General features: G+C 39.2%; 1 protein-coding gene across 1 annotated transcript in view; it reads left to right on the top strand.

Annotated features, from left to right (window-relative positions):
• The first annotated feature begins 2173 nt into the window (after nucleotides 1-2173).
• fndc1 (fibronectin type III domain containing 1) overlaps nucleotides 2174-17084 on the top strand; it is a 39960-nt gene continuing 25049 nt past the window's right edge. Inside the window, exons 1-4 of the mRNA XM_053614865.1 lie at nucleotides 2174-2257; nucleotides 10845-11039; nucleotides 11232-11318; nucleotides 12283-12351. Coding sequence (XP_053470840.1) covers nucleotides 2185-2257; nucleotides 10845-11039; nucleotides 11232-11318; nucleotides 12283-12351 — 424 coding nt within the window. The 5' untranslated portion in view covers nucleotides 2174-2184. The remainder of the gene's footprint in view (nucleotides 2258-10844; nucleotides 11040-11231; nucleotides 11319-12282; nucleotides 12352-17084) is intronic.

Below are 17084 nucleotides of genomic sequence, written 5' to 3'. Positions count from 1 at the left end.
GAAAGAAAGAAAGACAGAAAGAAAGAAAGAAAGACAGAAAGAAAGAAAGAAAGAAAGACGGAAAGAAAGAAAGAAAGAAAGAAAGACAGAAAGAAAGAAAGAAACAGAAAGAAAGAGAGAAAGAAACACAAAGAAACAGAAAGAAAGAAAGAAAGAAAGAAAGAAAGACAGAAATAAAGAATGAAAGAAAGAAAGACGGAAAGAAAGAAAGAAAGAAAGAAAGAAAGAAACAGAAAGAAAGACAGAATGAAAGAAAGACAGAAAGAAAGAAAGAAAGAAAGACGGAAATAAAGAAAGAAAGACAGAAAGAAAGAAAGAAAGAAAGAAAGAAAGACAGAAAGAAAGACAGAAAGAAAGAAAGAAAGAAACAGAAAGAAAGACAGAATTAAAGACAGAAAGAAAGAAAGAAAGAAAGAAACAGAAAGAAAGAAAGAAAGAAACAGAAAGAAAGACAGAAAGAAAGAAAGAAAGACAGAATGAAAGACAGAAAGAAAGAAAGACAGAAAGAAAGAAAGAAAGATAGGCAGAAAGAAAGAAATAAAGAAAGAAACAGAAAGAAAGAAAGAAAGAAACAGAAAGAAAGACAGAAAGAAAGAAAGAAAGAAAGACAGAATGAAAGACAGAAAGAAAGAAAGACAGAAAGAAAGAAAGAAAGAAAGAAAGAAAGAAAGACAGACAGAAAGAAAGAAAGACAGAAAGAAAGAAAGAAAGATGGAAAGAAAGAAAGAAATTAAGAAAGAAACAGAAAGAAAGAAAGAAAGACAGAATGAAAGAAAGACAGAAAGAAAGAAAGAAAGAAAGAAAGACGGAAATAAAGAAAGAAAGACAGAAAGAAAGAAAGAAAGAAAGAAAGAAAGAAAGAAAGACAGAATGAAAGAAAGACAGAAAGAAAGAAAGAAAGAAAGAAAGAAAGAAAGAAAGAAAGACGGAAATAAAGAAAGAAAGACAGAAAGAAAGAAAGAAAGAAAGAAAGAAAGACAGAAAGAAAGAAAGAAAGAAAGAAAGAAAGACGGAAATAAAGAAAGAAAGACAGAAAGAAAGAAAGAAAGAAAGAAAGAAAGAAAGAAAGACAGAATGAAAGAAAGACAGAAAGAAAGAAAGAAAGAAAGAAAGAAAGAAAGAAAGAAAGACGGAAATAAAGAAAGAAAGACAGAAAGAAAGAAAGAAAGAAAGAAAGAAAGACAGAAAGAAAGACAGAAACAGAAAGAAAGAGAGAAAGAAACAGAAAGAAAGACAGAAAGAAAGAAAGAAAGAAAGAAAGACAGAAAGAAAGACAGAAACAGAAAGAAAGAGAGAAAGAAACAGAAAGACAGAAAGAAAGAAAGAAAGAAAGACAGAAAGAAAGAAAGAAAGAAAGACAGACAGAAAGAAACAGAAAGAAAGAAAGACAGAAAGAAAGAAAGAAAGAAAGACAGACAGACAGAAAGAAAGAAAGAAAGAAAGAAAGAAAAACTAAACAGATTATAATTTTTTTTTAATGTAACAAATGAATGTCGGGTTTATACAAGACACTGTGGTGTTTCCTTTTATTACTTTTTAATAAAACATTTATGTCAAAATGTATCTACAAGGGATTGATAAAAAAAATCAGCTCACTGAAATGCCACTCAGTATAAAAGCAGATGATTAAACAAACAAACAAACAAAGAAAACATAATGTACCCGTAAGGGAGGCTGCACAGCCCCTGTAAAGAGAGCAGTTGAGGTCGGTCAGATCCGTCAGGTCTGTCACTAAAGCTCATTCTAAGTCATGTCCCTGTGGGCGGATATTGTAAGATTCTTGAGAGTTATAATACAAAATACTACAACATGTGTTGAATTATTCCTGGTCTCCATATATTACTATATTATATGCATTTTGTCATGTAAACACTCCCATGAAGCAACAAGTGGACTCAGAACTAATCATCTGTGGATATATAAATTTAGCCCGACATTTAAAACGTATAAAATATCCCTTAAGGCAGTGAGGTACACGTCTCGCATAGTTTCTGACGATCAGCGCGCCAGATTTTGCGGTTTTTGGATTAAGCCTGTGTCGCCCTCTTGCGGTGAGGCAGAGTCCTCATGTACTGTTCAGCAGGGCAGGGTGAGTTTGGGTTTGTGCCATAAGGTAGGGAGCGGCTCCCCGCCTCTTCTCGCGCTCTCCGGAGCGGCGCGCGAGCTGCACCACTTCTGTTCGCTATGTGTCCACCGGCAGCACGCGCGCTCCCTGCGCTCCTGCTCGCGCTCTGCTCCCTCAGCCCGATGCTCACAGGTAAGCATCACACACTTCAGCAGCCTGCTCATCATAGGTATACTTCATTCACACACACACACACACACACACACTTCATGCTGCTCGTCACAGGTCTGTCGGCACGTGCGTTACCATTAAACGACTCGGAAGTTAACAAATAATCACGAGCAGAGTTGCAGGAGAAATGCATATAATTTTGGCTTTATTGTTTGCTTTTTGTTTGTAAGCACAGCACGTGTAGAATTAAAAAAAAAAAAAGTTAAGTAAAGAAGTAGAAGTATACTAATAGACTGGGCTGCTCAGGTTCAAAGTCAAAATGTTGACTGTGCTTATTCTGTGTCCTTGTATTTACAATATTGACTACGTTAAATAGGAATGGCATTTCTGTGCAGTAGTTAAATAATGAAATGTGCATTCCATTCCAAGCGTAAAACCTTCACGTGCTGTAAATTCTACATTTACTCCAAAAACCTTTTGGAGATATTGCTGTTCTGACCTCAGCTTTGCCAGCGATTTAAGATTACAAATATTAAACAATAAATCACGGTTAAAAACGAGACCCAGATATTGTCACGAGCGTGCCAGGGGCCTGATCTAATATGCCTGAGGTCTGCCTCTAATCTGCGCTTGGGTCTGGCTTACAGTAGTAGTGCTCATGTAGCTTGCATGCACTATTAATTATCCTGCAAAAACTGTTTGCATTGTACGGAATAAACTTTATGTCTTTCATACGCATCCCGGTCATAGACATCAGCTTCTGAACGTTCCTCAGTTTAGTCATATCATATACATTACATACGTGAATTGGTTTATTTATTTATTTTATTTTCTTCCTTTTTTTTTTTAATGTGTCTGAACTTTTATGTGCCATCCAGCATCACTTTGGACTCCCTTTGCTATAGGGATTCATCGTGAAAGAACTGCTTGTCTAGAACACTCTCATGGAAAATGCTCTCAAAGTGAGAGTTGTGTGCCAAAAAAAGCAACCAAAAAAAAAAAATAATAAATTAAAATAAAAAAATAAAGAGTGATCTCACTGTATAGCCAGCTAATAGAGCCGAGCTCGGACTGAACACGGGGGCTGCTCAGGAGGAGCACAATCTGTTTCGGTAAAGTGCGACACACAGCAGTGAGCGTGGATCCCTGATTGATCAGCAGGAATCTCCGAATATTTGAGCCATCCTGGAGAAAGTGTATCGACTGGCTTTAACGTGCCATCAGAGAGTTCGCAAGTCATGCTGCAGATGTGTTCGAGTTTCACTCTCCAGTTTGTGAAATCCGTTGTGTTCAGACTTTCCTCTGTCTCCACGCAGTAAGGAAAGAGCGGTACAGCTGAGGAATCTCGGACGTGCGTGTGTCCCAGTGAATAGAGTTAGCTGCCACGTTACTATAGGACATTTTTCTCTCGCTCTTGCTTCTTTTTTCTCTCACTTTTTTTCTGTTTTGGAAGTGGTTCTGTAAATGAGGTCAACCAGTGCAGCCTGGAACTGCTGTCAGCAGCTGTGTATTAGAGGTCTGTTCTCAGTCTAGATTCTTCTGGATTTCTCCGCTTGTTAACCCAAACCAGCGTCTGTGCGGATCATTCAGAAATCATCTCTTTTTTTTGCAATTTTGACATCTACTTTTTCTCCCCCACTTTTATTCTTCACACGTCCATCTTCCTCCGTATTGTAACCAGACCTGTAGTTATTGTGTGTCCGGTCTATTCCTATTACAGCAGCTCTCAAACCTTTTTGTAGCCATAATTTCCAGTGTAAAATATATTAATGGTCTCGTTCTGATGGCAGCACGGCTTTATTTTAAGAACATCATTCAACTCTGGATATATTCGGTACAAGTGTGTACCGTTATATTTATTACTGCACCCACTAAATTCATGAGTACCCACTAAAACGGCAGTAAGATTCATGTTGACATTATTTACACTCTTTTTCCCTATTGGTAATTAGATTAAATCTATTAAATTCAAATGAAGAGTCAAGTTGGCTTTTATATTTATATCTACATCTACATCTACATCTATCTATATATATATATATACATATATATATATATATATATATATACAGGCTTCAGGCTTCCCAAGCTGATATATCTGTCTCTGTTGCATGCATTTTTTAACCACAAGTAAGTAAAGTCAGAGCATTTTGATAGACGCTATGTGATTACAAACAGAATTCATTAGGCTTATGTCCATTTCGCTACCCCACTTCATCAGAGCATGAATTTCTCTGTGTGAGGAAATCATACTTAGTTAGCAAGGTCCCTTACCCAACATGCTCAATGCAGAAACATGGCCTGGGCAAGATTTTAAAAAAGTAAAATATAAATATTTTCATGTCATTATGGTTTCTTAAAGTTGAGGTGTCGACTCCTTTTTGGCCAAAATGCGACTTGTCTTCTTTTTTTTTTTTTTTGGCTGTTTTCCAGAATTCATCCACAGTTTTTTTTTAAATAGTTGATAGTATTCTCCAACACTGTAACATTCATTCATTCATCTCCAGTAACCACTTGATCCTGGTCAGGGTCGTGGTGAGTTCAGATCCAATCGCAGGAACACGGGGTGTGAGACGGGAGAATTCACTGCAGATGAGACGACCGTCCATGCAGCTCCCATGGCAGTCCACGGTCACACATTTATTCACACCTAGGGGGAATTTAGCCTAGCCAATCCACGACGTGCATGTTTTTGGACAGTGGAGGAAACCAGAGAACTCGAGGAAGTCCACATGAACATGTGGAGAACATGCTAAATTCCACACAAACAGTAAACCGAGCTCGCAATCGAAATAGGAAGCCTGGTTCATTGGTTCTCCAATGCTAAGCACTGCACCACTATGCTGCCTGCAGTGTAATAATAATAATAATAATAATAATAATAATAATGATAATAATAAGGCAGACCTTCTGGCTTTACATGAGAAAACAACAGGCCTTCTCTGTACAGTACAGTACCTTCTCTGATACAATGGATTTTACATTATGGAGTGTTACATGGCTCTCTTTTCATCCCATTTACTCATTTTAATATCCCACTTGTCAGTGTCCAACAACATCAGCCACACACATCTGCTTCACAGATAACAATATGTATTCAAAGGGTTTTTCCCCTCGACCTCATACCTAAACACACATCCGGTGGGAAGAGGAGAGGACGAAAGATAGAAACATAGGGAGACACAGACACAAAAGGGAGACGTACATATACGCAGACAGAGGGAGGGAGAGAGGTCAAACGTGCGTGCGAAACAGGGTCGATGTGAGAAGAAGGAAAAATCATGCCCTAACCAGCTGCAGGAATTTAATTCTATTGTGTCTGACTGACATAAATGCGATTTAAAACTGGAGAGAAGAAAACAAGTCTGCTTAGATCTCTAATCCGAGAGGAGACTCAAGTCAATGCATGTCTATTAGCAAGACAGCAGTTCTCTTCCTCAGCAGAGCTCTTTGTCTTTGCTAAATGAGATGTCATTTAGTAACAGCTGCCTTTAGGTCATTGGGAAGCACCTGGGCATTAATGATGTCTGTCTCAGGAAACAATTCACATACCTTAGTCAAGATGTACAACGCATTCAGAAAGTATTCAGACCCCTTCACTTTTTCAGTGGTTTGTCACAGCAGAGTAATAATCTAAAATGGCTAGCATGTTTGCCTCGTACCTCCGGGGTTGGGAGTTCAAATCCCACCTCCGCCCTGTGTGCGAGGAGCTTGCGTGTTTTCCCCGTGCTTCGGGAGTTTTCTCCAGGAACTCCGCTTTACTCCCCCAGTCCAAAGAAATGCACTGTAGGCTGATTGCATTTTTCCAAATTGTGTGAGTTGTGTGTGTTTTGCTGTGTGATCGGTTGGCAGCTTGTCCAGGGTGTCCCCCACCTTGTGCCCCGAGTTCCCTGGGATAGGCTCCATGTTTCCCCTGCAACCCAGTGTAGGATAAGTGGTAGACAAAATGGATGGATGCGTATTCAGACCTATGCGATAACATTTCAAATTTGGTATCACATTTGAATTGATCATCATTTAGATGTCTCTAGAGCTCAAATTAAAGTTAGTTAAATACAGTTTATGGGACAATCAGGATTTGGGGGTTTATATGGATATTAAACCCCCATAGCTGACAGTGCATCTCAGAGCGACAAACAATGCATGAGGTCAAAGGAATTGTCTGTAGACCTCTGAAATCAGATTGCGTTGCCAAACCCAGCCAAACTAAGCAAATAGGTAAAGAAGGGCTTTAGTCAGGTAGGTGACCAAAAACCTGAAGGTCACTCTGATCAAACTCCAGAGTTCCTATGTGGAGATGAGGGAACAAAAAACATCTCTGCAGAACTCCACCAATCGGGTGGCCCCATGAAAGCCACTCATTTAGTAAAAGGCACAAGAAGCCTCACTTGGAGTTTGCCAAAAAGGCACCTAAAGAACTCTCAGGCCATCAGATACAAGATTCTCTGTTCTGATTGGAAAATACAAGATTGAACTCTGGAATGCTGGAGTGCTAAGCACTACATCTGGATAAAACTAAGTGCTGCTCGTCACCTGGCCAAAGCCATGCCTACAGTGAGGCATGGTCATGAGAGCATCATTATGGGGATTTATATTTCAGCAGCAGGGACTGGGAGTCTTGTCAGGATTAAGGAAAAGATAGACTGATCAGAGTACAGAGACATCCTTCAGGAAAACTGTTCAAGAGAGCTCAGCATCTTTCAACACTACAATGACACACATATACAAGACAATTCCTCGGCTTCGGGACAAGTCTGGAAATGTCTCCGAATGGCCCAGACAGAGCTGGTACAATACTTAAACACAATTAAACATCTCTCAAGAGGTCTGAGAATAGTAGTACTATGACATTCCTCATTAAAACCAATAGAGCTTGAGATGTTCTGAATGGGTCTAGTTTAAAACATCATACTTAGCAAAACTCAAGGCCGAAATCACTGCCAATGTCCTTGAGCAAAGTACTAAGTAAAGGGACTGAATACTTGTCTGAATGTGATATTTCAATTTCTTATCTTTAATATAATATGTAAGTGGGTAAAATTGTTTATATGTCTTCATTAATAGTATATTTTTACAGATCGGAATGATGAGGGGAAAATGACTGTATTACAATTTAGGGTGTAAGTAAGGCTGCAGCGTAACAGGAAAATATGAAAAGCACTGTATATAGTTGAATCACAGGAGAAATCACACCTGCTACCCCATGTTTTTGTGTTTTCTTGATTTCTTGACATCTGATCCAACTCCCATATGGGCTGCCATGTAATTTTATAAGCACGAATGCACCACATGATGTTCATTATATATAGTCAGTGTTGTTTAGTGGATGGTGAAAATGTCTATTGTTGAAATAATAGCAGTGAACATGGTGAGAAAGATGGTTTGTCTCTGTGTGGGTTTCAGTACGGTGTTAATACATAAATTTCACATACTTCATTGACACTCCGGCGTTTAAACGGCAGGTGCTTGCCCTGCAGCTCTTTTGGCTGACACGATGGCAGACACAAGCATAGTCACTTACACACTACAGGTTATGCCCTGACACTGTGACCAAATAAAATGCCATTCCACAAAACCTCTCATTTTACTTTTATCCCACTATAAAATTATCTTTCACCTTTATGTGGGCTTTGAATGGGAAATGGAAGAAAAAAAAAAACCCCTTTCATTTCCACTCATAGAGATATGAATTTCCTACGTCACCAAGGTGGGCAACCAGAGAAGAAGGTATGAGGGTGTGGAAGTATGAACTGGAACAAACTTGCCCAGCAGCCTGGTCCATTTGTGTATCGCATACCTTATGCACATCCATCATATGCACCATTTATAATCACCATTCATGTAAAGATGCTTTAAGAAATGAATGATCTGCAAATGAGCTCAAGAATAATATGATGCTTGTAAACACCTTGCCTTTTTTTATTGTCGAAAAAGTAGAAATGAAAAAAAGCTCACAATACCTTCTTTGAAATTTGGGCTAAAGTCGAGTCAGTTCATTTGCTTTCTATTAGTATTGGAATTATGATGTCTCAGTTACTCTCCATAAACTGTTTATTTGAGGTGAAAGTGTTTAGTTTTATAGAGCGCTGTCTATTCCAGTGATATTCAAATTTAAGACAAAGCTTTAGAGACTAGAGTTTGTGAGCATGTGCCTGTGTGTGTGTGTGTATGGTGTGTTTTTGGAAACACTACTAACGTGTGTTTATTGTATTGCCAGACATAAAATGTGTAAAATATATATATATATATATATATATATATAGTGAATGCCTTTCTTGTGGGTTCGTTCATACAGTGTATGGTGTCTCTCGATTTTTTTTATTCCCGTGAATATACTATGATTAAGACAAATACATATTTGTGTTATACAGTGGTGCTTGAAAGTTTGTGATCCCTTTAGAATTGCCGATATTTCTGCATGAACATGACCTGAAACATCATCAGATTTTCATACAAGACCTAAAAGTAGACCCAATTAAAATATAATACGTGGTCATCGCAGAAATATCGGACATTCTAAAGGGTTCACAAACTTTCAAGCACCACTGTAGCTGTATGGTGATCTCTGTTGTATTTGTCAAGGCGGTGATGTCACGTTTCAATCCATACCCAAAGGTGCGATACAAAAAAACACGCAGTTCATTCTTTTAATAAAGCTGATCTCATGGGATGTCTGCATTAGCTTAGTGTTTGGTGTTATTAGCTATTCTTTGGCAAGAAATCCTAATTACAATTACACTCCAAATTGCAGAGTTGATTTAACAGCTATAAAACTGTCAAGTTCTGTAATACATTTTTTTTTTCCATAACAATAAAACACAGACGTTCAGAAACGAGTAGTTTAAAAAGTATTTTCCAGTAAACAGAGTCCAAAACCACAGCAGAACATGACATAAACACCATGTGCTTGCAACATCCTCTCTCACGTGCACTCGCTGAAGCCACGCCTTTACTGAGCAGATGGGTTCATTATTTCTTACGATGGCCAAATGCACCTACTCTTAACTATTATACGGTTTAGCAATGCTTAGCAGAGCTACACGGCCCTGAACATCCATTGAATCCCTGATATGTCGCATAAATAAGTTTAAGAGTTTGACTATAGTGGTGCACTAATATCGTAGTTCTCGAGGCCAGTCTTGAGACCACTGCATCCTGATCTTGATCTCCTTTTGGTCTTGAGCCCGTTTTGTCTTGATCTTGGCCCCTTGTCACAAACTAAGCTCGAATTGATTTCATAGAAAAATGTTACCCGAATCAATAAAAGATTTGCTCATGCTAATTCAAATAGGTGATGGTCTGAGAACACGGTCATGTGAAAAGTCTGTTACAGGGGAGTTAGTTAGCACAGTCCCAGCATTAACATTCTCTTAATTCCCATAAGAGTTCCCTAGGCCTATATTCAATATATATATTGAACCTGGCACAAATGAGTTCTTGTATTGTGTGAGTTTGCACCTTGGCACTCTAGACCTTCTTCCAGAGGGTAGGAACTGATACGCAGTGTTAAGGACACAGGAAAAATCATCCACTATTTTCTGTGTACCCTTGAGAAAATGGACTGATGGGACATGTATTCCTTTTATCTACATAGTTCTGTGTGCGTGTTTTGGTATATTTAGTCTTGGTCTTGCACTGGCATTAGGTAGAAATAAATCCTGTAAGTGGTCATGTGGGAATAAGCTTCATTCGATGCTTCTTTGTACGAATGTGGATTACAGAGTAGTCCGTTTCCTGGATCTGAGACCAATGGGCAAGAGTCATTGTGTCACTTTTACTCCAGCTGAACTTAAATGACCTTTGAGGGTTGTTGGTTTGTCAGTTACAGAGGTGTGACCAGAAGGTTTTGAACTCAAATTCCAGAACTGGCACGAGAAGATGGAAGATGGCAGGAGAAGATCCGTAGTGGACTAGCAATACACTGTGACCCAATACAACACGATCAAAAATTGGGACAATTTTTGCGAATTGTGGAAATGTGCGATATCAGAAATCTGTTAATTACGCATCTAATACAACAATTGCACTGTTTGTACACCAGAGGTCCCAATTTGTGCAACTCATAGAGTTAGAACATTATATATAGAGCACGCTGGTCACGTGATCGTGTTCTTTCATGGTAGAGCCTGCGCCGTTACCCAAACCACAATCGTCAGCACTTGTGAAGTGAACGATAGTCCAGGAGCTCCAGCTCACAATGACTGACAACTGTTATACGTTATACTGTTACATGAACATTTGTTAACAAATAAAAAGAGCTCTTCGGTAGTTTTCAAACAACATCAGTCCCGCGCCATGGTGTACAAGAAAGAGGCTGCAGAATCCGGGCGTTTTAGGCAGCTTTGAAGCGCTATTTCCTGCTAGAATGACACCTCACATGCTGCTATGGAGCTCGTTATGTTTCAGCCGATCATTCTCAAGGTGTCTAGGTCATAGGCTTTGTTTCTTCAGCACATCAAATTTTATATATATATATATATATAAGATATTGTGACCCTTTAGTACATTTTGTTAAGCTGATCATTATTGCTCACCTAAATAAACGTAAATAACTTTTGTATTGACAGCATGTGTGACTTAGCAGTCATTTTGTTTGGCTCTCTTCCAGCATTTAAACCACTCCATCCACGAAATGTGAAGCTAACGTCAGTGGAGAAGGGATTAAGGGTGACATGGGACCCGCCTAATGAGTTGGACGGTCGGCCAGTGGATCGATACAGTATCGGCTACGGCAAGTCTATGAGGTCTCTGCGCTTCATCAAGGTGGACAAGGACCGCCGCTCCGAGGTACTAGAGGACGTAGGTAAGGTGCATAGATGTCACATTACTGGCTGTAGATTTGACCGTCAGTAGTCATGCAAAGATGTAAAGGAATTGCTAATGAAGTATTAAATGCATGACCACAGCATGCACTATTTGTCTAATTTGCACGGTGTGTGTGCGTGTGTGTGTGTGTGTGTGTGTGCGTGTGTGTGTGTGTGTGTGTGTGTGTTAGAGCCTGGAGTCCTGCACTTCCTCAAGATCAATTCTGAGAATGAGGAGGGAATGAGTAAACCAGTCTACAGAGCAGAAACTCCAGGAGGTACGTGTGTGTGTGTGTGTGTGTGTGTGTGTGTGTGTGTGTGTGTGTGTGTGCGTGTGTGTGTGCACGTGAAAGTATGAGAGAGCTTTCCAATGTTTCCTATTATTGCTATTATGGGTCTTGGATTTATCACGAAGAGCTATGAAGTTTTTGTGCATGTTTAATTGACTGCATTCAAGAACCCACAAACGTACACTCCTTTTATGTATAACCAGTGCACAGCAAATCAGTCTTATAAAAGCTTTACACGTTAAAGTGACTTCACAGAAATACTATTTCAATATCACGTTGTCAATCAACACTTCAGCAGAGTCTTAATGTGGCTAAACGTCTTTTTTTTTTTTTTTTTCTTCTTCCATCTTTTACACAGAAAATATTTATAACTTCATGGCCTCCCCGCTTATTCTTAATCGTGCCTTTTAAAACCAGACTGGATGACTAATAAAATTACACACACAGACACACACACACACACACACACACACACACACACTTGAGCATGGTACAGAATATAATCAGTCCAGTCTGCTTTTCTAATTATTCCATTCTCCTGCACTGTTGGCCTTCCATATAATCTGGAATCGCACTCCACCATAAAAAGCCAATAGACAAGCTTTGTGTTGTGGCAGTTTGTCACCCCTCCAATGCATGCCACATAAATCGCAAAACGATTTCCTCTTCTGCCTCTGAGAAACAACATCCGTATGCATAGTTGCATTTGCAAAACACTCGTATTACACCGGCACATTAAATAAGTACATAAAATTACGGCCATAAACTTATCTGTCGAAGCATTTTTATTTTAATAGTGTAAGATTAAGCAGATGTTTTAATGAAGTGTTATACAATATGTTCTCATGGTTTTTTTGGGGTTTTTTTTTTTCGGTACTATGGTCATGATAAGTCACCGCTGTTGTAAATGAAATTGACTGAGAAAAAAAAATGGCTGTGTTTTTCACTGCAGGTGGAGAGTGGGTAAAACTGGATGGCTTTGCAGTCGAAGGTGGATCTTCTGCAAACGGCTCCTCGCCAGGTAGGATCTCATACAATCTAATCATTATTTTCAATAGCTAATGTCGGTTCACTAAAGCAATCTAGCACTTTCAAATGGTATTGAGCAGATATGGAAGGAATCATGCGTCAGAATGTCAACAGTTTCGTGTTAGCGACTATCCTTCACCATCTGTAGAAGCGTCTAGAAGCATGAAGGCACCACACCTTAACTCACTCAGGGGTTCGGAAATCTGAAGCTTTCAGATGACAGAATTCAGCGTCTTTCAACGGCATTTTAAAATTCACACCGCTAAGGAGTTTTTATCTGGTGAACCGGTTGGGGTGGGGAGATTTTTTTGGAATCCGTTTGGAATTTATTTCCCTCCGGACAGAGGCAGGCATGCCTCTAACACTAACCTTAACCCTAACCCTAACCCTAGGCATGTTCCAAACTGAAATCTCAGAGCAGTCCCCTTGTGTAGGAGTGAAAGTAACAGCCGTGTGAAATGCACTTTGGAGCTATGCTTTTGCAAATAATATTGGACAGTGTTAAGAAAATATGAAGTTTATTTATTTATGTCAATTGAGAAAACCCTGGGATGCAGTCTGCGTTCCAGTTCGTCCCAAAGGTGTTCAGTGGGCTTGAGATCAGGGCTCTATACAGGCCGCTCGAGTTCTTCCACACTTTGGCGAACCATGCCTTTATGGAGCAGGTTTGGGCCTCTTAGTTCCGGTGATCTCAATGCTACATGTGTTCGTACAACTTTGCAACAGTTTGGGGAAGAACCGCATGCAGTATATAGGTGTGAGTGTCCGGTGTCCACATACTTTTGGCTATATAGTTTAGTTACAGTTTGCTTTTACTAAATTTCATATAAATAAGAAATAAGCTTTGCCACCCAGCTCCTCTCACACCTCTCAGTGGTATAATATTACCCTTGTGCAATTCATTTATATTCAGTCATAATCTTACTGACACTGAGTCTGTAATGCTTTTACGCAGAGAGAGATGTGCTTCAGATCGTCTGAGATGAAAGGGAATTTAGCACGGAGCACATGGGCAGCAATGTGGGATATCTGAAAAACGGCTATAAAGTCAGGTCTCATGGCTGCTAATGCGTCATTCATACATAAAGAAGACACAGGATTAAGTTAATGCAAATATTGGTGGGTCTAGTATCTTCAGCCTGCTCTGTCTGTACTACGTAGCTTCTGGATTACAATAAGAGTAGTCACACACAGCACATGACCATGCTCAACAAAACCCTACATCTTAAAGGTACACATTACACAGTACATATTTTGACTGTGACAATTCAGATAGTATTGTGTGTGTGGTATTGTGGTTATTTAGTCCTTTGTGTATAAGGAACTATCGAGATATTAGCCAATACAGTAATATCACTGCCGTTTATTTGAACCAAATAGCAAAATTAATACTCTGCAAATGCAGATTTGTACTGAACAAAATTAGTTCATGCCAGCCCTTAGTCTGTGATTGCCACTGCATATATTTGCATATTTACATTTTTAATAATCTGTGAAAAAAAGCAAAAAAAAAAAGCTCTGGAGCAAAATGTTCCTCAGTTAGTTCCTACAGTAACGAACGTTTTTAAAAAGGCACTACAAGGGCAAAAATTCCATATGCTTTCAATAGTGTTTTCATGTGAGTTTCCCGTGCAAGCTTCATTTATTTAATCTCCTCGGCACTACCAGGTAAACGACGTGGCTTCTTTGATATTAGATAGCCTCCCAGTTATATATTTATTAGAATAATGCATTTCTTTTTCTAATCCTCCAAGATTGCCTGAAGCCAAACTGTGAGCGCGTTACCTCTCCACGGATAAAGGGAAGGAATCTTTCTATATAAACCAAGTGACAATAGTTTCCTTCACTCCCAGGAGTAAATGAGGTAAAAGAGAAACAAAGTGGATAGTTATAGTAGCACTGCGGATGCTCTGTCAGATAGAGTTACCGCTCTTAGTCTCCAAATGCCTTTGTAATTGTATGGAGACAGCAATAAATGCACATGCACGTGCACTTAGTATATTATTACTCTCTTCTTGGGATATTAAGTATATCTCAGTGGATTCAGTTACCACAGCAGGATCCCATTATGTCAGATTACACTTATTTATATTTAAAAGATAAAGCGAGGCTTAGAGAAAAGATAAAGAGATAATACTGAAAGAGTTAAAAGAGATTTTTGTTTGCATCTGATTGACGTCTGTGAAGTTGGCACTGGCTTAGCATTCCTATAATGCTGACTCAGTACTGTTTTAGATTTGCCTTGGAAATGCCACGGTGTTGCCATAACATTGCACGCTAATCTCTGTTTGTCTGGGAGCTAATGAGAGATATACGTTAATGTCTGTCTGAGTGCACTGGGTTCATTTTTTTGAAGCTTTTTTGCAATCAAATGTTTCAAAATCACAGTCAGCATTATTATTATTATTATTATTGTTGTTGTTGTTGTTGTTGTTGTTATTATTATTATTTTAAAAAGTGTTTTAAGATGTCCACTTTTAAAACAGATGCAAAAATCCCCATAATAACTAAAAGATTCCTTTTCTTAGTTGTTAAGTGATTATACACATTCACAGACATTTTTACAGACATTTTCATACGATGGGCTTTGGGTTTTATTGTCATCATCTCATTCGATTGCAACCAGTAAAAATGAAGCCATTAGCTCCCTTAGCCTCACGTTTTTTTTTTTTGTTGTTGTTTTTTTTTTAAAAAACTTTTGTGATGCATGCACCAAGTTATTTGACGCTTAAGTGTTGGTGGAACAGCGTTTGAATATACCATGTAGGAATTCTTAATTGGCCATTTCAGTATTACCAGGTGTGAACTCATGTTGGGAGCCAGGCCCTGTAAAACCCAGCTGAGTGCGCACATAGCTGGACTGTGTCAGCTATGAGCTGGCCGGTTAATCCAGCACCTGCCAGAAAGAAAGACAGAGTGCAGCGAGGCACATACCAAAAATTAAACAAACAAAAAAAAAAACCCTTAGAAAGGGAAGGGTTGTAAACGAGGAAAGTAAGAAACAGATGGTGAAAGAGAGAGAAAGTGGTATACTCTGTCTTTTCCTATAATCGAATGATGGCTGAGCCTGATTCAGCTGCATCGCCTAAATTCTTGCCTTTAAAGTAGAAGATTAGGGGTAATATTCATCTTCAGTAACTAATTTATGCTGGTTAGGATTGTGGTGGATCTGGAGCCTAGCCCAGGAGCGTGAGGTATTACACAGGGATACACCCTGGATGGGACGCCAGTCCATCGCAGGGCAATGTGTGTACACATTCACACACTCATTGACATCCAGGGGCAACTTAATGTAGCCATTCCACCTACTGCCATGTTTTTAGGAAGTGGAAGGAAACCAGAGAATTTGCAGGAAATCCACACGGGCAGGGAGAACATGCAAAACTCCGGACAGACCGTAACCCAAGCTCAGAATCGAAGCAGGAACCTTGGAGCTGTGAAGCGTCAATGCTACCTGCTGCACACCATGCCGCTCATAGGGGTAATAGTTAATATTTAAAAATAAACTAAAGGAATCTTGTTTTACTGAAACACCTGGCTGCAGATAACTGAAACATACATGATGGTAAAAGCATCACCTTTTCCCAATGTTGCTGCAGTTTAAGTGTGTTTCAAGACGTGTACAGTCTCTTTCATTAGTTTAGTATGATATTAATTTCTCTGGTGATAGTAACGTACCTTCAGTGGTTGTTCCAGAGTGAATATGTTGAGGTTTTACCTCTTGGAAAGTGAGACAGCATGGAATAATGGTTCAGAATAATGACAAAGCGCTCCAGCTAGTACGAACAGAATGATTTCAGCTGACGTTCATCTCTCTCTCTCTCTCTCTCTCTCTCACTATTTACCTTCCTCTTCTTCCAAACTTGTTCCTCTAACTAGAACTAATTTCTGTCACATACATTTCTGTCCTTTGCTTTTGATGTATTATATTTCTGATGCTTTTCTAGTCTAGATATTTACATAGATACTGTAACTGTCGTGTAAAATGTAAATAATAATAATAATAATAATAATAATAGGAAGAAGAAGACGATGCCAAAGAAGAAGAAGAAGAAGGTGGAGGAACCTTGTCTTTCTGAAACACTCTCCGGTACAAGACAGCAGACTCTTAAGCCATTGATGAATGAAGTGCACTAGAGCAGAGAAAACATTAAATGACGCAGAGGGACGGCACTCAGTGACTCGATTTTGTTCTCTTCTGGCCAACCCAAAATATCTCTCTATAGCAATATGCTCTGTGGTGTTGCGTTGAGAAACCTTGATTAAGATATTCCATTCAAAATGCAGTGACACTGTCTCCGATGACAAAATAAGACTACAGTCTGTGACTGATTACTGAGGAAGACAGAGAAGAAGCCCAGGGGGATGTTTTTCATTACACTGTCGATGATATTAGACTGCATAGCAATGAGAAGAGAACAAAAAGTAGGACACAGAAAAATGGGAGAGAAATCAATGCTTTGATGGAAAGAGAGGAAAAACTGCCTGGCTGTCTGCTAGCCAAGTCCAGTCATATGGGGAATAACACTCGAAAAAACAGCAGAAAGGAAGTGAGAGAGTAGAGGACTGTGTGGTCCTGAATGGTTATACGCTTGCATAAACGTGGCTTGCTAAATTCTCTCTGCTTTCTGCAAACGTTTTGTCTGAGATTCAAGATCACATTGTGTGCTACGAGAGCTAATCAACATTTTTGAAGGCAGAGTATTTACACAGGCAAATTGATGC

This window comes from Ictalurus furcatus, chromosome 25 (assembly GCF_023375685.1).
Source record: "Ictalurus furcatus strain D&B chromosome 25, Billie_1.0, whole genome shotgun sequence".
NCBI lineage: Eukaryota > Metazoa > Chordata > Actinopteri > Siluriformes > Ictaluridae > Ictalurus > Ictalurus furcatus.
This window is presented reverse-complemented; position numbering and strand designations above follow the sequence as displayed.